We start from the raw sequence: 22,123 nt of genomic DNA on the forward strand, positions 1-22,123 counted from the left end.
GTAAATTGGCCAGGGGGTTATTTTCAGGTATCAACAATTTTGAAATATAGCCTTTCTTGACAGTGAGAAGATAAATCCTGGGTTGAATTTGTTTTTAAACTTAATATTGTCTAACAGCATACTGCTTTGGGGGGCAAATCCTGTGGGTGCTTACATACACTTTATCTGGGTCTTGAGCAGGAAAATTCTTGTTTTTCCTTTGTGCACTGTAAACCAACTCAAGATACTGTATAACATCCTTTTTACAAAAGTCATCCACTCCATTTTAAACCATGAACAAAGGCTCTTGACAGAGCCAGAAGGATCTCACCTGAAACTCCACAAATTAATAACGTACTAACCAGGCTCACTGGATGGGCCAGCATATGAAGTTTCAGTCATGCTATGCTTAAGAGCAGGAGGAACTTCAGGGAGGCACTACCACGGCGGGGGCACTAGCAGATGTACTGCCCTTATCAAGGCAGCCCCGTGCAGAATGTGCTTTGGGGAGGTAGCCAATGCACCCCTCCTCTTGCAGCACTAACTCAGCTAGCTTGGGAGGGCACCTTCATAACCTGGGAGGCTAACTGGAGCAAATTCCTTGCTCTTTTGTTCATTCATGTAGTACTTTTTAAACCGCTGTTAGACATGTTTTGCTAAAAGGATAATATCCTTGAGAAAATGTTAGCACCCTCTACCTTGGTTTTCCCAAGAATCCAGTTGTCTAGTTTAGATTTCTCCAAAATGGCAAGACAGTTTTCTCTGCTACCAAGGGGAGTCTCATGTGCCTTGAATGCAAGGCAGTAATACCTGCAAAACCAAATGACAAAGAAAGAATTGACTGGACAATCAATATGTACTTTCACTGCTCTTCTCTAGCTCAGAGCTGCATCTCTAGAACTCATAGGCCAAATTCTCCCTTATACTCAGTCTTCTTCATAAATCATGACACGGCTATCATGAACAGATATTTAAGCATATACATGACATAGGACAATAAGGGGTACCATAGTGGTGACAGGAATCTGCTGCATTTGAGAAATCCCCAGTCAGTGTAATCATCCATAAAGGTCTTTCACAAACCAGTGCAACTTAGGGAACACCCAAGGTTGCTTCGAATTTTTCAGGTGAACAAGTGAATGAAGGACAGGGAGAATAAGGAAAAGTGCTAGAAATCAGAGTAATAGAAAGGAAGGCAAAAATAAAACCTTTTGCATAACGTGTAAAATAAGTACACCATCTACAGAGCTGCATAACGCACTTTGGCACAGTTACATCTCACTGGAAGTCTGCAATTTCTGTTGAATAAGCAGGTGCTCCTCTGGGTGTTCAATGGACCTTTACAGATTTCCGAGTGGGAGAAAAGTCAAATACTAGCACCAAAGAAAGACAAAAGCACCAAAAGTAAGTTATTCATGACCTGCTGCCTGTTTCTTATGAGACATGCCAAAAAAGGCATTTCAGAATATTTCAGTATTTTAGTTACTGGTATCAGTCATTTTTCACAAAGAAATATAAATGGCCTTGACATTCTTTGGGAAGCATAAATCCACATAAGAAGTCCAAGGCTCTTGAGCTTGTAACAAGATCACTTCCATCAACGGAACTCAGGGGAGCTTCCCATTTTCAGTATGCCTAATAGAAAGACTGAGGATTCTCCATCGGTGAAGATAAAGGCCAGCACTAGGAGGGTAGGCAGCACAGTGATACAGTGATACTGACTGATTATTGAAGCTGAAAGGCTGCCATTGTGTGTGAAGAATAAAGATTGGTTTACAGTAAAAACAACGCTCATATCAATCTTAATTTACAGACAGCAAGATGTTCAGACTGCATGAGTACCCACTTGTGTTTCACACCTCCATATATGCATAATTAAAACAATTGTCACTGCTATTGTATTGGCAAGGATTTTATCAGTGCTGATAGTTAAACAGAACTAGCAGCTATTTTAAAGAAAGAAGAAGTGAATTACTCCTGATATGAATGTAATAATTTTCTTTACTCACAAGGATTTCTGTGGTTATGATTAAGTTTGTAAGTCATTAGGCATGATATCTTTTTCCTGTTTCATTGGGATAAGCAATCAATTGGAATGATTATGATCAATTTTAGTGGCCTTTGGAGCCTGCCCATACTAAACAACATTGACTTTTCTTTTGTCCACCTTCCCTTGCAAAGAACAGCCCTTAACAATTATGTGAAATAACATTATTGTGCAAATAGTTAATGAAAAAGGGATGCAAACATGTTTCAACTGAATTAAGAATGAATGGACCAATCCCTACCTGTAAAGCCACTATGCATTAATGAAGAATGGTTCTATAGTATTTAAGTAACTCTACTTGCAAAAAATTGTTAAGTAACAGCAAGAACATGTGCCAGTTAGTTTACAAATTTAAGGTTATTTTAGCACGAGTACATTGTCAGATGGTAGCAACTGCCACCTCAGCTCTCATTTATGAACCACCATGTGTTGTCTTGGTCTTTATTAAGTTATACTTCTACCAGTGCTACTCTATTTACATTGTGTTTGAGAGGAACTGGCAGGTTGAGCAAACCACTCTCTTAATTATTAGCATGGGGAAGAGCCATCAGATGTTCTTTAAAACATAAAGAGAAGAATCCAACCAGTGAACCTCAAACACAGATTCCTCTGTAGCCACATAAAGGCAAGAAAATATCCCACCTCATACTGAAGAAAATATGGAGAAGCAATTAGAAAGAATGGAATAGCGCAAGACTTTTTTTTTTTTTTTTTTTTAGAATCAGGAGAACATGATTTTCAAATATTAGCTCTAGTTATCTCTATATATTAGCTCCAGTTGTCACAAGAAAGAAAAAAGAACCAGTAAAATAGTCAATAAAGACCAAAAGGGAACAAAATTATGTCTGAAGGCAGAAGCACTGGCATCAGTCCTGGACCAGAGACTTAGATATTCACCAACCGGAGACATTGCCCACTCTGAATAATGATAGGAGATTATGTATTACTGAGTTATTTTTAACGCAATGACTTTCTCAATAACATGATATTGCAAATTCTTTAGCCAAGTCTTTCAAAATACTGAGTCATGCCATTTAGTACATATGGAGAGACACAGTGCATTTTAAAAGAAAAAAAGTACGTTTCCTCCACCTTATTACTGAACGTAATGATACCAGTTTTCACAAGACAAATGGTATTATGAATTACACTAATAAAACTCTGATTTAAAATATATATATCACAAACAATTTGTGATAGCATGCAATTTCAACAGATACTTGACAGATACATCAGGGAAGTTGCACTAAGTAAATTACTGTTTGCTTCAAAAGCCAGTTCAGATAGCCGTGTTATTTACACATGTATGTAACTTAAGCAGTTCCTTTCCTTAGAAGGGAGGAAGGATTCAAGTGAGTGATATTAGTTTTCTGGTTGTTCATACATCTTTTAAGGCATGTTTGTAGTTGGGAGTTTTAAAACCACACAAGTTTTTAGATAGCACTGATGCAATAAAATAGTCAAGGGGGATCTCTTAATTTTTGAATCTTACTATCTTAGCAATGACATTCTAATTACTGAGAAGTTGACTTCTTATTTGTGACAAATACCTCACTAAAAAGTATTTTTGAGCTATGCAATTTACATGCCTGACTATGCCATTCTGTTTATGACAAACTTCAACATCTTTCAAATGTAGCACCCTCTCCATTAGCGCGCTCTCATGATCTAGAATGTAGTTGCTTTTGATACTCAAAAAACCCCCCATAAATAAAGCAATGCCCATTTTTCTTACCTTAACAAATGTTTTTATAAATCTAAATTTATCTGTCTTCTAAGAAAGCAAGCTATTCAGAATGACAGTAACTTTACAAACTACGGGAATAACTTCAGTTTCTGTATGTAAACATATTGCCTCCCAGTATTTCATAAAAACTTCCTCTAAATGGTGCTTTTCCAAATGTTTCGATTGATCCAACCACTGCACAGAAAACTCCTGTAACTGGTTAAACACATTGGGATGTTGGATTTTCAACATCAGGTCTTCCTGTTCCTTTTCAGTTATGTCATCAAAAATAAGGCAGAAATGACTCTACTCATCAGAAATAAGGTCTAGCACTGAGAGACTGGCAATTTCCAGAACTGCTTTTAGAGTTTGCATTCTGCACAGTAAACAGTCTCTAGATTAGTGCTCCAAAGCTCAAATCCATGCATTTTTTTAAGCAAACACTTTGTTTTCCATCTGGTGCCTGTTTTCATGACTGAATCACATAACTACAGATGCACAAGTAGTTTGACTTGATGTGCTCAGGATAACTGCATGGCAGCACAGCATGTGCCACATAGGGTCATCCAATTATTTTACCTAATCTAAAATCTTTGTACGGCAATGGACCATATGGGATATTTTGGAGGAAGGTAAAACGTTTCACCTTAAAGTATCTGGTAACAGTGTGCAAATATTGTACATGGTGAAATGGTAGAGAAAATGTCTGGGAATGCACACAAAACTTTGGGGTATATGCAACTACAACTGTTCATTTTGATTTATTGGCCTAGTTTCACTTCTATCATACTTACGTAAATCTCCTGTACAGAGATCACAGTGACCTTTATTTATAACATTTCACCAAGAGAAGAAACCAGATAATTGCAGAAAAGCAGAGCGAGAAATCACATTTGTTTCCAGATGAGATGAAAATTTCACAACTCTACTTTTTTATTTCCGTATTTGCATTTGTTATTCCAGCAAAAAACGCAGTAGTCTGGAATACTTCAGTGCTCTTTTATGTTAAGCCAATGCTTTTATTTCTGTTTTTAAAAATAAAGTTTATGGTCCTTCATGTGTTGTTTCATATTTGTGCAAAAATACGTTATTTTCTCAGGTTACACATCCTGCTTGAAAATCTCCTACACGTGACACATATTCATCTCCGCGTTTCCTAAAAGTACTTGACTAATCACATTCTCACTAGCAGTAAGACTAAGTAAGAGAAAAGTAATTTACCCTCAGAAGAACTAATTTTTCAGAGCTGATGAAACTCTGGAATTGCATATTTCTTAACCAGTGGTTCTTACATGGCACTACAAACTATCCTTCATGGACATGAATAGTATTCCAGACAAAACATACATTAAAATGGGATTAACTGTACTTAGTAGTCACTAGGCATAAACCAACATTTTTAAAAAGTTGAATTTATCCCCACATCAACAATTGCAAAGCTAGGACATGCAGAGTTAAGGTTAAACGTTAAAGACATCCAAGTATGCCAAGATATGGAAGACTTCAGAACGATGCTATGCATTAACCAGCTGGTTATGGCCAAGGTATTTTAGTGTTGGTGGTTTTAGATTAGATAAACTGATTGTAAACAAATGGTTCAATTTCTCTCCTCTCCTTAAAGGGTGAACTGTGGAACTGTTCAATAAATAGCATTTAAACAGCACCATTAACTACTATACCAGTGTCTCTTAGTAAAGTTCCCTTCACATTCCAGACTTAATGGCAGCATCATTTCTACACAATTAACTCAAAAAAGTAATGATTAACCCTTTTTCTCTTTAAAATAAATCTTTGTACTAAAATATACTGGCCTGAGGTGGAGAATGGATAATGATATGTGAAAAGCATGAGGTGCAAGAGTGCAAAATCCCTTTCTAGCCAGACCCCCAGCAATAGTAGAGAGATTCTCAACGTTCCAAAAGACGTTTGTTCCTTCTCATCCCTGGAGTTGGAAAGTTTAAAAAAACCCATGTTTTTCTTTAGTTAGCAATGAAAGAGCCATTAAATAACTTTCAAAAATTCCCAACTTGTATTGGTTGTATCTCACCTCTTTCAGAAACTTTCACATCTGAATTCATACAACTAACTGCATTTGACTCTGTATTGAGAGTATGAATGAAAAAATGTAAATTAAAAATGGAAAAACATCTAAGATGCTCTTGAAATTCAGTAACAGATACCTAACGCTTAGGCTGTAAATCATCAGATAAACATATCTGATCACAGATCACAAAAATACTCTCAGAATGGCATAATTTGGTCCATTCTGCATATACAATTCATAAGGGGTTAGCAGACTTTTCACCCCTAGAGGTTTCCTATCTTCTCCATCCTGCAACTGTTTACCAGTGCTCTGTGAATGACAAGAGTCTAGAAAGTATATGTGGAAAGTACAGTAGTTTACCATATTTAAAGGGTACAGGAACATTATACAGATCTGGCAAAATCTTAAAGCTACTGAAACAAATAACAAACACTTCCATGCATAATAGTAAAATAAAAATATGGGGGATGTTACAATTTTGTTTCCAGAAATCACTTAAGGACTTTGGTAGAGTGTAGACACTGTGTTAAAAGTAAGTTTGCATTAAAAACGTATCATTTTAAAAGCAAGCATTTCTTTTCTCTGTAGCAAACCTGTTGACTTCTAATTTAATTCAGTGCTTCCCTGATTTTGAATAATAAACAAGTCTATCACCACTGAATTTTGGGGGTTAGAAGAAAGCATGTACTGAGGTAACATGTTTTACAGGATTTTGCAATATTTGACCAGTTTTTTTTCCTAGCTCCACTCAACACAGAATGTGACTCATTAAGGTCAATGAGGCTTTATATGGTCATGAGAAATGTTAACACTGACAGTTTGGAGACTGTGTGTACCAGGTGTACCAACAGTGACCTTATGCAAATTTGCACTGTGAGACTGAAAAAGCAGAACAAACCTCACTGGGATCACTGTTACAGTAATAGCACGGGTATTGCCACGAGTGTATGATCTCAGTAATATCACCTGGCTCCTGTGGAGGAGGTAGTGTTTATATGAAAAGTGTATCCTGCATCCTAATGCAGTGCAAAGAACTTTAATGCAGAACATAAACAGGCAGAGAAGAATTAAAAAGACAATCCTTAAATGAAACTTGTACAATACTTCTCAACACGTTCCCATGTGCTAATGAGGCACTTCAAACATTTAGCACCATTAGACTCTCAAGTCCCTTATTTTTCAACCCATGGTACAGTATATGCCACATTACGTAAAAGGTATATACAGCTGGGGGATATGTGGTGAGGACACACCTGCATACCACATCAAGTCATGTGAAGCTCCAGGGGCCTGGGCACTCAGATATAGCAAGGAGTGTCCCATCCAGTGGGACTTTCAGTGCAGGTCCCTGCTAGAAAGCACACCTCCCTTAGCTGCCGTGCAGTGCACGATCACTATGTGGCCCCACAAGCCAGGCACACCTGGTTGCCTGATCAGGTTACTAACCTGTGTCTGAAACCTGGGATTCCAGCCTAAGAAAGAGTCTGTGCTGCTTCACAGCAAACATGAAAGACAGACACATGATGGCATGGAGTTTGAGACACAGCCAACGGAGACAAAGTGCCTAAGACTTGAGAGGTGTACAGTGTTTACAGGGGCTGCAAGATTACATTTTCCTACTTTAAGAGTATGTATACTTATACACATCAAACAGATGGTTGTATACTTGGCTGAAGAAACATTGTGTGAATGAGTTACAATTAAGTCCTCTCCTCACCATCTGTTTTTTAACCCAATAAACTACCTCCAGGTTTGCAACACTGAAATAATCTGTTCTACGTGAAAACAGAAGACAGTAAAGAGTAACATTAGACAGAGCTTTATCTTTTGTTTACCTCCCACCTGATAAACCCTGAATGGTTCTGTTCCCTGCCTTTGATTGTTTTGTCCTCATATTTCCTGCTAAGAGTTTACAAAACAGCATTATTGAACAGGCAGATAAGAAGCACACCTATTTGTTTAATAACATCAAGGGAGAAAAAGTGCTGGCTCATCCATTTTGTTGTTCAGTTGCTCAAAAGGATCAAAATACCAATTAACTTGCTGGCTTAGAAAATCTTTGATATCCTCACATTTACTGACATTTTGAAACTCTTGTTCATACTTGCCTAATGTCTTTTTGATTACGAACAAAGAAGTGCCAATCTGTTTAGCATTTGACCTGTTTTCTCAAACATTTTTATGTATTCAACTGCTTCCTAAAAACACTTGACTAGTCATGGCTGTAAGTTGAAGAAAAATGTTTCTTGTTCCATTGATAGGTTTATTAACCATTGTTTGTTTGTTTGTTTTCAAGAGCAAAACAGAATAGAATTTGTTTAAAAATGAAGCATGAACTGAACAAAGGAGCAAGAACATCTCTTTTGCCCACCATTTATATTCTGAACTCAGGAAGTCTTCTATGCTGTTGGGCAAATTGCTAAATCTCGCCCCACTTCCCTTGTCACATTGACTTTCTTTCCTGAAAGAATTACATCAAGTCGGACTAAAAACTTGGGGAGTATCTGACAAGATGTTAAACACAACTTGCCCTTATCTGCAGGAATGAAAAGCTACAGTCAGCGCTGCTTTTATTACCATGACTTTTCAAGTTCAGTGTACTTTTGAATGAAAAGAATCTACTGATAAGAGGAGGCCTAATTTCCTCTCAATTTACACTAATTTCAGTGGAGTTAATCTTAGTTCACTTATGTGTAAATTGGATAGATGTTAAGGTTAGTAATTCTGCCTTCAGCCTTTTAAGGATGTTGCAAAGATGTGTTAGTGATCACAAAAATTTATCTCTCTTAAACCTGCTTTAGAATGGTGTGACCTTACTAAGATTAGTCATGTATCACAAAAAAAAATTGGGGGAGATCATGTCTGAAAATTAAATTGCTTTGATGGACAAACAAACATGTTAGTTATCCTTCCTGGCATATATATCTCTAGTGTTTTCCTATTACATATTCATTTGGCATACTAATATATTATAAATCAGAAAATTTCAGAATTTTTCAGAATGAATTAAGCTATGGTTCAACATCTCTCTACGCAAGGACCACAGATTCCCAAACCCAAATGACTGATTTACACACGCAAATTTACCCAATCTCTGGGTTTAGAAAGGCCTGTGAAACTGTTTGTGTCTCCTCTTTCTCAAAAACATAATCAGCTCCTTCCCTCTAGCATCTTATGTATGACTTGCTTTCAGTAGATTCATTAACTCTATATTGTCTGGATGAGCAACCTCCAGTTCAGAAAACAGCACTAAATGCTTGATTTAGCCATTTACTACTTGTTCCTACTGTTGAGTAGTTGATTGCTTAACGGTACTGCTTCTGCTCCTGCTCCATTATTGAATAATCAATCCTACAGACTGGAAAACAATAAATACTACACAAAACCCCACTTTAAATCTAGAGGAAACCATAATGATCATATAAACATATTGTCATCATAAAGACAACAGCATTTCCTGAATGAAATTCATAACTTTTTGAGATTGAGAATAGTATTAAAGTCAGTAATAGTAGCCATGACAAGGGTTCAAGTGAACAGAGATCTGGTTATAATTCGTGGTATCTCCAAGAGAAATGACTATGAGGCTACAAAGCTATTATGAGGAATATTTCTAAATCTAAAGCTTTTATATCAGTTCATTCTTAAGCATGTGCACATTCTTCATACGATAGCTGAAGGTCACTGACGTTCCAAAGCCTTGTATTACCTGAGCATGATGCATAATTTCCACTTGTTGCCTCTGCTGAGTGAACCATGGGGACAGGCTTGCTACTGAATACTAAGTGCTCACTGCTGGTCTCACATTGACTTTTCTCCATTAGAGCTCAGATATCTAATGTAGTCTTTATCTCTGATAGTCACTGCTCTCATTAGAGAATCAGACCATGTACAAACCAATGTTTGTAGAACTTTCTGTACTTAAAAATAGAATATATTTTATTGAATGGAGTTTTAAAACAACAGCCATGTTATAGAAGCCTTACCTTTTCACAAACTCTTCAAAGAGGATGCGATGAGAATACCCTTTTTGACGTATTTTGACAGTTTCCAGAATTCCAGTGTATCGTAGCTGCAGTAGAACTCTCTCATGAGAAAACGTCAGTGCTTCTCGATCATCGTTAGGTTTAATGCAGCGGATAAAGTGAGGCTGTCCAACAACCATTTTGGATAAAAGATCCATGAGGGAATACTAATGAGGAAAATAAAAAAGATGCACACAAAACTGCAATCCAACTACTTAAGCAGGAGATATGTATTTGTAAACAGTATGTAATGCTTGATTATATTTTAATCTGTAATGTTAGCCTGCACTGACGTTTTAATAATTTTGAAGCTTTTGGCTAAAACCCAGAACCAATCAAAAGTTTTCAATTGTAAAAAAAAAAAATTATTATTCTAGTTCTTATTTCTTACTTCTTATACCTTTCTCTTCGTCTCTCCTTATACCACATTTCTGTTGTTGAAGAAGGCCCATATTAAAAAAAAAATTAACTGAAAAATGTCCTAACTATAATTCTACTGTAGGCGCATTTGACCAATCAAATATCCCCAACAGAAGAACAAGCTTTACTGTGAAACAATCACAGAAAATCATGGGGAAAGGGTTGCAAAAAGTCATCAGTTCAGTCCTCTGCCCAAGGAGAAGACTAGATGTATCTCTACTGTTTCAGGAACATCTCTGTTTAATCCATTTTTCGGAATCACTGAGGATATAGACTGCACAGTCTGCCTGGACAATCTACTGAAGTGCTACATTATCATGACTATTCATAATGTTCTTAATATCTAACCAAAATCTTCCTGCTGAAACATAGGCCCATTACTTCTTCCTCTCCACTCTGGACAAGGAAAACAATTTATTCCATTGCATTTTACAGCAAAATGAAAAAGCGTGATCAGATCACATTATCTGCTTTTCTAATGATTTCTCTGAATACTGATACTTTTGCTCCAACCTCACCTCATTAATCCACTGTACGATAAGTATTTGTTGCAAATATAGTCAATCTCAAAATCACGGACAATTCCAAGCTGACTGCAGTCACTTTGCTGTAGGCTGCATCTATATTATGGTGTACTTTCACACTCACTCCCCCACTCCCCACCCCTGCTTTTTTTTTTCTTTTACTGTTCCTACACAGCTGACATCTGCATAGTTCTTTGCAAGACCACTCTAAATCCACACTTGTATTACAAGTCTGAATATGTGTCCTTGTACCCTCCACACTGGGGCAACATCTCGGTATACATCAGCTTCCTCTATGCCTTTCCTCACGCTATCCTGCACGACAAAGAAAACAGGTATTTCTACACAGCATGAAGCTTTGACCCACACTGGCTAGCACAGCCCTGTGAACTTCCATTCTGCATGGTACAAGGTGCAGCCTGAGGACCAGCTGCTCAAAACTCTTCCACTCTCCAATGACCACAAAAAAACCACTAACCAACAGCCTTGGATTGGCATGTGGGTTTTCTGACTCCTAACCTTCCAGTTCTAATATTCTCAATGCCTTTTCCTTACCTGTTTGATTTAAACACACAAGCAGAATATACATTACCCCAGACAGGATTACTACAGATAAAATGGCAATTCATATGATTTCTAACAGTACTTCCAAAAGATGGATTGTTTTTACTTATTAGCACAAATGACAAATCTCAATCTTTAAAAGTAGGTATGCCTGAGCTTGTGAAAAAATATGAAGGCTTTAGTAATGACAGCTACTTTATTTGCACAAAATCAGTTTTCTGTTCATAAAGAAGCCTGTTCTAGACCTCCAGCATTTTAGATGGAAGTAGTCTAGACTCTAGATTCTGTTATCAATGTACTCAGCAAAATTATAAAAGTACAAGTATGAGAAACAAAAAGAAAAGGAGCAAAAGAAAACTTATGAGTCTACAAAGGCCTCACAACAGAATAAAAAAATTCCCTTATTATTCTCTTTGATCTCACAATCCCACAAATATTTTAGATATATCTATTGTTCTTCACCAAAATGTTTGTTTACAATTTAACTTCTGTACCCTAAAATAGGAAGCCATAGTTTGCCGCTTCATGTTAGTTGTTTCCTCAGGGTGTCGCATAACCTCCATCGTGTCAACCTGGAAGACAAAACTCAGATGTTAGAGCTGTTCCAGAAACACTGCAGACCCACCCCACTTTGCCCATGAAAGCTGGCTTCAGTATTTGTTATGGTCATTCCTTCAGGTGTGAGTACTTCAGAGTACATTATCAGAGGTAGGAAGGCCAGCTTCTAACAGATGCAGGACACACACTGATTTCAGAGCGCTGTAAATGTTCCGAATGATTTCACACTTTTGTTATGATAGTATAACATTCAGCCAATGAAGCAGCTGTCGAGATGCAATACCTTATGAACTGATTTCTAAAAAGCATTCCTCTTATCACCACTGCAATGAACTCCATCAGGTCTTATTTTCTATATAAGAACAGTTACCATTTTTGTAATGACCAGGAAGTAAACAGAGCTGCCTCATTTTTCTCACATATGGAAAAAATGTTGTCGGGTAACAAGCAGCAAACAAAGTAGGTAATCTCAGAACGTATAAGTCTTTTCCTTTTTACTGTTGTGGTTACTATTAATTACTTTAAATTGCCTTTTTGATGCCAAGAATTTCAGCAATCTTACTCTGCTGAACTGCCATAGCTTCAAATACTGCTTTTTCAGCATTTCAGAAGAGTTATTTTTAGAGAGTATACATGGACAGCAAACACATTGCTCCTTGTATATTTTAGTTATATTGTCAGTACAGCTGTTCTTATAAAAATGAAACCAGAATTTATGAATGAGTATAACCATGGTTACCAATCACAAGCAGATTGTGTTGCTGTATTACAGCTCAACAAAATTAAAGAAAATCAACTAGCATCCTGTTTGTATGGAGCATTAACAACATTTTAGCATTCACTTGCTTTGTGGCAGTTTACCATCTGCTCTGACCAGGTGGCATTTGTATAAACCAGATAACGCTGTTGTCAGCACCTGTGCTACACTTCCTGGACTTTGCTCCATACGATCATTTCCAACACTCACTGACTTAAGACCACTCTTCTGAACACTACAAGTAATTGCTGAAAGATTACAGTTCTCAATAAAGTAACTGTGTCTCTTACCTTCAGGAGATATTTAGGAGACTGCATGCAAAATATAAAGGAAATGAAGCACTAAGTAGTAATAGATCAAGGAAATGGATTTTGTGTTGGAGAAGAAATCAAAAGAAAACTTGTGAAGACAAGATTCAGAATACAGATGGTGCAAAGGGAGACAGATTTCCATAAGTGTGACCATAAAAATTTCAGTTTGTTTTGTAATCTGTAATGTTCTAGCCCAGAGTGGTGTATATGCAGTAGTACCCATCTCAAACTAACACATGGGGGGGGAAATGCAGTTTGATTTCAGTTTCAGGGATGGTAACAGAAAACTTTGTAATATATCCCAGGAAAAATGCCTTATCACCACAGATAACATCAAACATCTTAGGAGGTCACCTGACAAAGTAAACATCAATGACCTAATCAGAACAGCAGGCATGTCCATGGGGAAGAATATCGGAATGTTTCAAAACTATTTTGGCAAGACAACTGCTTTTTGAGAATTGATATCTAAATCTCTAGTGAAGGTCAGGTAGAAGACGAAAGCCACGCCTGTGAATATTGACAGTAAGTTCAGAATAACTGGTAACATTTAATGTTAAAAGACAGGCAATTTAATCATAAAGAACACCAAATAAAGAACAAAAGCAAATAGTTTGAAGACTGCACTGAAGCCCAAATGCCCATTAATTTGAGCTTCTAAATTGGATTCTTGTCTGTCTAGGAAAGCAGAGACTCTTAGTGATATTGCTGGAGGTTCAGCACTCATGATCTCTCAGTCATATCTGGAATATCTGCTGGCCAATAAAGGGTGAGCTTATGCTCTACCTTTTGGGCAGTAGGATACTGCAAGCATCTCTTTTTCACAGCTGCTTATTTTCACCAAACCTGTGGAATCTTACAATCTTTGAGACTGCCACTCTGTCAAATATAGTTTACTACAGCCTGCTGGGTTCAAAAGGGTTTTGTTTTGTTTTGGGTTTTTGGGGCGGGGAAGGGAGTGAACATACAGAAAGACAGATGGTCAGAAACACTCACAAAGGAGATGTAATACACCTTTTCTCAGAAAATCAGGGTAAAACCAGTATCATAAGACTTCTTTTTCTATGGATGGAGTTGTAAATTCAGATCTGTGCAATCTGTAAGGGCTAGGATCAATTTTCAAATATTTTTGACAAGAGACATTTGAAATTTCCATTAGAAAAATTCTGATAGACCCTGAGGCTAGGGAGCTTTTCCTTTAAGAATTTTTAGAAGTTTTGTCTCTAGTTAATTTGTAACATTGCATCTATAAAGCCATGCAGTTTTATGGTAGGGCAATAATTGCATGTACAACAGGCAATAGGCTTTATCACAACTGGCTTGGTAGAAAGCGACAGAACATAATGTCATAATATAATCTTCTGTTTTAAATCACTAGCTACTCTTCTTAAACTAAAATGAAGAATATTTCAACTGTTAAGTCACATTTTTACATGACAGTAGGAGTGACGTACAATAAACATCTATACAATTACAACTGAAATGGAAAACAGCTTGACCTACAAAAGACAAAAATGTTCCATTACTAAAAAAAATTGCTTATAATAGTTTTGAAATAATATTAAAAGAATGATTTATGACATCATGTCACCTTATAAAGTCACTGGAAATTATTACTTTCACATATTGACCACACCTGCTGCTGGCATGGTATGAAATACTGTAAAACCAAAAAATACATTAAGCAAAAAAGCTCATAAATTAAACAATAAATGAAAATTTCCAAACTTCCAAACAAAATCATTAAGTTTGGATTTTTTTAACAAATTGTAAAATAGTAATTTAAAATCTTTTTCCTTAAGTTGTTTTAATTAGAAGTTTTATGAAATTATAAGAAAGAATTTTTTTCAGCTAAAACCTATTTCAGTTAACATTTTCTGAACAGTGCTGCACTTATGCATGTCTTTTAGCTCCTTCTTTAAAAATTTGAAGGGTGAGGAAAAAGCACTTAAACACTACTTAGTAACTGATTATGTTTATTAAAGCTCTGAGAGAGAACTGCTCTATTCCATTCCAGCTGTATCAATAAAATGCATGCTTAGAAAGCTTACGCTGAATATAACTGGATGTGGAAGACAACGTGTGTATAATACAAGAAAATTGGAAAGGCCATTATCTGTCCTTCAGCACTGAAAGTGTTTATACCAGAGAGAAAATAAATCTCTGAAATCCACATCTGTATTTGCAGGTACAGTGAAGGATATAGATGTCTGGATGACATGAATTATTTTATCAACATTTGCTCATGAGCTCCTAATAACAAGAGAGAATGAAAAGAAATAGAAAACCTAGAACATAAAATTCTGTAGACTTTTGAACGTTACCACATTTGTTTTTAAAAATTATTATTGTTTGCTTTGGAGGCAAAAAAACCCCCAAAACAAACCACCAAACCCTTAACTAAGATAACTCCAACAGTACAACTGAGGAAGCGGGGGGGGCGGGGCGGGGGGTGTACATGCTATCAGCTTGAGGCACAAGAGTTTTCCTCACAAATTAAGTGTACTCAGTTGGCAACACATCCTATTAACTGCCATAAAATTATCCCATCCTTTTGCAATTATGCCACATACTTTTATGGCAAAATTCAGCAGCATTTAAATTCTACAGTTGTTCTTTATAAAGAATAGTGGTTTTGCCGAGTTGTTGTTTTCTGGTCACCTATCAGTCACAAATGGTCCCTGGTTTTTCATTTGCAAGTTGAATAAAAAAGGAACAGATCATTTTTTTTTTTTACCTTTCATACTGTTAAATACACTATTCAAATTTCACCTAATTAAATCTCTTTCTAGGCCAAAATTGCCAGCTGAATACCTTGACCCCGTTGAAATAAAGGGAAATATTGCTATCAATATCAATGTAACTGAGGTTTCACTCCAAAAGTTTAAAGACTAACCAGTAGTAAATTGACTCTTCACTGGATTCTACAATAGGGTCCTCACCAAAATTGGAAACAGTGCTCCCAGCTGAGGTGCATGTTTTCCAATATTAAGACAGACTCTCATTTGGTAAGAACCTCACTATATACCTACATCAGCTAAGCATTGTGTCCATGGTCTTGCTGTAATATTTTATGAACAATTGCTTGTCTTCAAACAGAACACTACTAACCTTGATACGCCCAGCACTAAGCTGTGGAGGCAAAGACCTAGATGCTGCTGTCACTCTGGCTCTTGCTTGTGCCAAGTTACCTGTTCAAAAAGAAAGAAATACATACTGCAAAAACTGTTCAAGAAGCTTAGTAGGGAAAAATTTGTACGGTGGAAAATCAGTTTGTACAATAGTACTAAAAATAGCAGACACCACCACACTTTTTCCACACCCTGCTCATTACCAATTGTGCCTGCAGAGCATTCAGCACAGGCATGACAGAGGGCAGTGTTGATTTAAAAGAGAGGAAAAAGTCAGTGATAAGGTGGTATGTCACTGACCTTAGCTACTGAGCTGATGAAAACAACGACAGCACAAAGGCATACAGCTCAATCACTAGTAATCAATTTCTCTGTGACTCATTGAGAGATTTAAAAGAGAAAAAGACAGCAGAAACAATCTTGTTTCTATGAAATCATGTGGATCCTGAAGTGTTTAGACAGCATCTTAAGCTCACAAACTAATGAAAGAGATGAGAAAATGATAAGACGGTATCTTTTTTTGACCTTTTGACATATAGGCCTGCTTAATCCTCAACCTTATTGTCCCTTGGGGTTTTTAAAGACTGACTCAATTCCTCAGGCAAAAACATATTGTGGTGTCAACTGAAAGACGAGTGCCTTTTTTTAAATGTACAGTATGACATGTCTTAAACTTTTTTCTCTGTACTTGTAGAAAGCCAAAGTCATCACAAAATAGCTTTTCAAAATAAAGGCTCAGAGAAGAGAGAGGAAGTGATACAGGACTGTGCATATGCAAGACACTCTGTATATTTCAAAGTTTTAGCAAGTCTAGCACAAGATGTCCAAATGTTTTCTCTGGCTATATCTTCAGAGGCTAAACTGTGATTAATAGCATTGAAAGAACCCTTTGAAGCAGGATTGGTGACATCAAAGCCCTAATCCATGGGTGGCAGGATTTTTATAATGAGTGGGAAGCATTTTAACACATTTCAAAGGATTTACAGCATGAATAAACAATAGGCCTCTGCAGATGTACCACACACCTTTCAGAACCAGAACACATAAATAAGTGTCCATTTTAATTTAAATGTAAATAAAGTGTTAACACTTCTTTCAGATGCTAAGTGCCTTGTTTGCATCAACTCCAGTGTTTAGCTGTTTGCTTTACAGAAAGCCGGTAACTCTAAACAGTCTTCAGAGTTTTGCTAAACTATATATTACATAACTAGTAAGGAGGCAGGATGGGAAAAACGAAAACCAAGAACACTTAATCGCTGGTAATTATTCCATAAGGGAGCAGAGCAAACCCAATGTCCACATAACACTCAAAGGAACTTTTGTTCTTACTTTCCTCCGAACAAGAAAAATACCAATCCCCTGAAAACAATCTGTGGGCCGGCACTCAAACACAGCAATGATGTTCTTTGGAGCAGTTCAAACATTCTGTATTAATTTTAAAAAGTATTTCTCTTTTAAGCTGCTGGCATTGGGATTGACACAATGCTGCATAACTGGCACATCATTTCCAGCTCTAACAGTGTATGTTACCTGACAGTCTAAAATCACAGTGCAGAACACAAGGTATGTCCACATTTTTTGGAAACTGCTTTAGGCTATACTGTGTAGGTCAATGAGAACTGCAACTCTGTTTTGAAAATCTTGTATATCTACACACACACATGGTACATACATGTATCTCTCTAAGGTTAAAATGAGGACTTTAATGAGCAACTAGTTAGTGAATTTATTTTTCTCTTAGCTGTAATTTTGATATTTTTGTATGTTAGAAACTACTCTTTTGTGCCTTTTTTTGGCTAAAGTAGACAACCTGGAAAGGTTGTTTTTGGCTAGGCTTCAGATTAGCAAGTCTAAAGCTTGAAAGCCTTGCACTGGAGAACCGATAACGCAACATGGGTTAAAAGAGGGGAGTTGGGAAAAGAAACAAATTTGAATCAGATTGTTTAAACTGACTAAAATTTTGTTGCATTTTATAACAAGTTACAAAACTCTAACAACCAAATAAAATTTTGAATAAGATAGCTGCTGAAGGTTCACCACACTCACTGCTGGCATTAGGTTTCTAGGGTTCATAATTAATATCCCTGAGCTCTCCCTTAGCTCCTCATGCAAAACTAAAACTAAACTTAACATTTCTGATCTGGCAAACCAAGCAAATCAATAAACCTTTTTATTAATAAAAAATCTTTAATGACTTCACAACCCCCCCAAAACCCCAAACTGGTCAGTTCCTACTTAAAAAAAGAAAAGCTTTACATATTGTGATTTTGTTCATTAGTTACTTCCTTCTAGGAATGGATTCTTATCAGTGCTTATTTCATGTGTCAAGTGAATTCCTATGTAATTACTAACTACTGAATAGTAGCATCAGATGAAATCCATAGAAAAAGTGTTATTAGGATTTTCTTTTCCAGATCAAACACAAAACGATGTTTCAATAAAAGTTCGTGAATTAGTCATCTCAAGTAGTTCATGTTCAGGAAAATAACTACCTATCTTTAACATGTCTAAGCCATTAAAACTAATAAACAGAACAAATGTCATTTGAAAATTAGTCTACATAGTAAGAAATGTTTTACCCAGAGTTAGCATGGTGTTTATAGTCAGTAAACATTTGGTACCTGTCCTTGCATTCAATTTTCATGTACAAGGTCATTTATTATTTTACACACCAAAAATAATTAAATGTTATTCCACTTTGTGAAGAACATCAATATTTGAAGAACAAACGTTTTTAGATAATAACATAGCCAGTTGAAACTGCCATGGGTTCCCTGAAAGGTTAAACCGGTTAAAGGTTAAAAGATTGCACTGTGCCTTTCAGAAGTCTAGCTTCACACCTATTATATGGTCAACACTTTAGAGAAAATACAAGTGACATCCATGTAGTCTTAAATAAAATACTACCTATATTAAATCCAACTCCATAAAATGGACCAATTAAGCAATTTAAAACCCTCTCCAAATTTTCTTAGGGTTTTTTTGGAAAAGGCATTCATGAGGGAGGGGAGAGAATTCAATGGTTAAAATTAGGATTAATCTTTTAAACATGTACATGTTTAATTTTATTCACATGCATTTCCTTTTCAGTTCAACGGCACTGCTCATCTGAAAAATTAAGGCTCCTACCTACCTATGTGTCTGCTGGATCAGAGGCTAAGGTCTTTGGGATTCATTTGTGTCAGTGGGGGAGTCAGTCAGCCCCAGTGTTTCTCTTTTTTCCCCTCTGTTCAATAACGTTAGGAATATCATTAATGCTTTGAGAAGTTTCAGTCATTAAAGTTTGTGAAATGCTCTGAGAGCTTCCAACAGAAAGAGAAGTAGCAGCACAAAAATCTATGCACTCACTGGCTAAGCTCACTGTGCCAATGCCCAGCAAAACTCCTTTTGTCTTGAAGCTGTATAGGAGATCTCACATCTCTGCAAACATATTCTTCACTGATACCTCATTTCAGCTAGGTGAGAAAGACCATACTGTCAAAGTACTGTATCTCTTCTTTTATGCAAAGCCAAGCAGGAGAGGTTTTGAAAGTATTTACACAGCGCAGAAAGAAGGAATGGGTTTTCTTTTTTCAGGTTGGACTTTGGAAGTGCTCTCTAGATCTCAGAAAGAGCTAGTCAGCATTCCTGGCTTCCCACTTGCATCCCTGGCACTTACTCACTGTGTGATCTGGCCGAATTAATGATTTGTCCAGCCGTTGACTTTCCATACTAATTAGGAGAAGTACACTCTCTGGCTGGATGTTCTGATGTTACTTAGGGTTTGTCAGTGCTTCATTATTTTTAGGTGATGGGTTCTGTAAGTAGCATCAAGCAAATATTAGTAATATTAGCACTGTATTTATAACTTCATTTTGGTTATCTCTGCAATAGATCACTCCTCCCAAAGTAAGAGCATGCCAGGTAAGAATTCCATTAAGCTTTGATATAACGTTTAGTTTGTGAAGTGCAAATGACTTACAGAGAAAGAGCCTAATGACAAAGTCACCTTACTGTACAAGCTGTACCAGGGATATTACTATTATAGAGAGGGCACAGTACAAGCTCTTTCCTTATCCTCATATATTTTATTAATTTCTTTCATGCTTCTGGTTCAGATAAAGAGGGGTTACTTGAAACACCATGTAGATACAGTATAATATGGTCAGAAATGCTACAATGCATTCATATTTCATTGACACTACTTCTAATCACAGCTAAGCACTTGCACTCCAGAAGAGGTACAGAGTCAGACAATGTCTTTGACATACAGATTCTTCTCTGTCTTTCCTTTCAGTACATTTTATCTAGTCTAAGGAAGTTGACTGCTTATCTCCATAATGCATTTTCATCTTCTGCTACTGTAAGACTAAGCTTTTCTTAGCTCGACTATAAATGAATACATGTACTTTTTTATTGGGTACTAATTTTAATCTGGTCACTGACTATCAAAACTCTATTCTTTGGAGTCACTGAAGTAATTTAAGCTGATCTTGTCCAATAAAAAGCTAAGAATCCAATTTTCTCATATACTACACATTTTACACAAGAATATATTTATAAAAATAGACTGTAGAATACAGCTATCAATACAGACACACTTCCACTGCTGCTTATTCTGAAAAGAGAATCACTTTACTTCCTATTCAGAGTAAGTAAATAAAAACTGAGAAATAGTATTTCCAAAATCAGATTCATGCTACAAAACAGAATCTGATAACCATGAAAACTTAGTAATAGTGTTGCCTACCTGGGAATAACCTAATTATGAGTAATTGCTTCAGAAGCAAAAAAGATGCACTTTTTGGCCCAGATTATTTGAAATGGAAAATCCATGCCATAGTGAACTGACAAATTCTAATCCTGATTCTCAATTAGACTAAAGGTTTCTTTAGTCTTACTAGCATAAAGCAGACACAGATCATATTTACGTATACTTAGAAGCTTTACACTGCTAGACTGGGATTGGAGAACCTGAGTGTAAATTCAGTGCTGCTATGCTTTCTACCGCACACATCGCAGGCACTTCAGTGGCCACTTCCCATGTTAGTAAGGCACGCACTGGCAAACACATAGTGTGATGTCTACAGCAACAAATGAAACTTTGCTTGCAATCATCACAGCTATGTTTAAACATTGTTTTAACACAGCAGGTTAGTAGACTTTTCAGAATGCAAGGGAAGACAGACACTGACAGCAGCTGAGATGAAACGAAGGTCAAACTGCCTACTATATTCCAAGGTATGTAAATGTATGATCTCAGTAAGAAAGGTCTTAACTTTTACCCTTACCTAGTAAAGAAGAACAGATTATGGTACATAATTAGTTAGTGGTACTGCCCAAGGTATTTTTATAACACAACCTTGAATATTAATGGCTACTTTAAGCAACATGCCCAATTTTCCAGCTAAATTGAATCAGACATATGTAGCCATCTACTCGATTGGGAGTGTGTTCACTGAAATGCAGACATTTCCTGAAAATATTACAGGCACATATGTGATCATAGGATACATAAGCAAACCTTATGTGATTCTCAGAACATCATAGTCCCAAACTTACAGACAACAGGCAAAGCACATATGCCATAGCCTGATCATATGATAGACAGGTTCCCAAGAACAGGACAATGGAGGGTCGCATGACTCTGGAAAAGAGGGTGGCAGAAGGGGGAGTGAATTGCCTGCTGGACAAACTCTTTTATCTGGCCACAGCCAGGTGGGCATAGGTTGGGCACCTCTGTCCAAACACAGGACTAATGATAGGAGTGGTACACTAAGTACAGCTGAGAGCTAACTGAAGCTGAATCTAGACAAAAACGAAAAAAAGGAAAAATTGTTTGGAAAAAGCAATTAGAAGTTATAGTGTAAACAATGCTGGAGTTTGCTGCTGCTTGATGCCCAGCATTTTCTTTAGTCAGGTTTGTAGCCTGCCTAGCTGGAGACCTGACTAACTGGCCAGAGACTGACTGGCAGGCTGGCCACAGCCTGATCTGGTCAGTCTCCCAGCTGCTGCGTTACAGAACAAAGTGGCTCAGCTTTTTATGATTTATACATTG

At 36.8% G+C, this 22,123-nt stretch overlaps 1 protein-coding gene across 11 annotated transcripts in view; it reads right to left on the reverse strand.

Moving 5' to 3' along the window:
* Positions 1-22,123, reverse strand: part of MYO3B (myosin IIIB) — a 213,454-nt gene that overhangs the window by 65,004 nt on the left and 126,327 nt on the right. For 9 of the 11 annotated variants that reach the window (XR_008236070.1, XR_008236069.1, XM_052793190.1 and 6 more), the window contains 5 exons: positions 16,067-16,146; positions 12,935-12,955; positions 11,824-11,901; positions 9,783-9,988; positions 678-789 (listed from right to left, as the gene is read on the reverse strand). Coding sequence is in view for 9 of the 11 variants with exons in the window: in XM_052793190.1 (XP_052649150.1) it covers positions 678-789; positions 9,783-9,988; positions 11,824-11,901; positions 12,935-12,955; positions 16,067-16,146 (497 nt within the window). In the remaining 2 variants the exon portion in view is untranslated. The remainder of the gene's footprint in view (positions 1-677; positions 790-9,782; positions 9,989-11,823; positions 11,902-12,934; positions 12,956-16,066; positions 16,147-22,123) is intronic. The other 2 variants (XM_052793194.1, XM_052793198.1) reach the window with 1 other exon arrangement.

Source organism: Harpia harpyja, chromosome 7, assembly GCF_026419915.1.
Source record: "Harpia harpyja isolate bHarHar1 chromosome 7, bHarHar1 primary haplotype, whole genome shotgun sequence".
NCBI classification, from domain to species: domain Eukaryota; kingdom Metazoa; phylum Chordata; class Aves; order Accipitriformes; family Accipitridae; genus Harpia; species Harpia harpyja.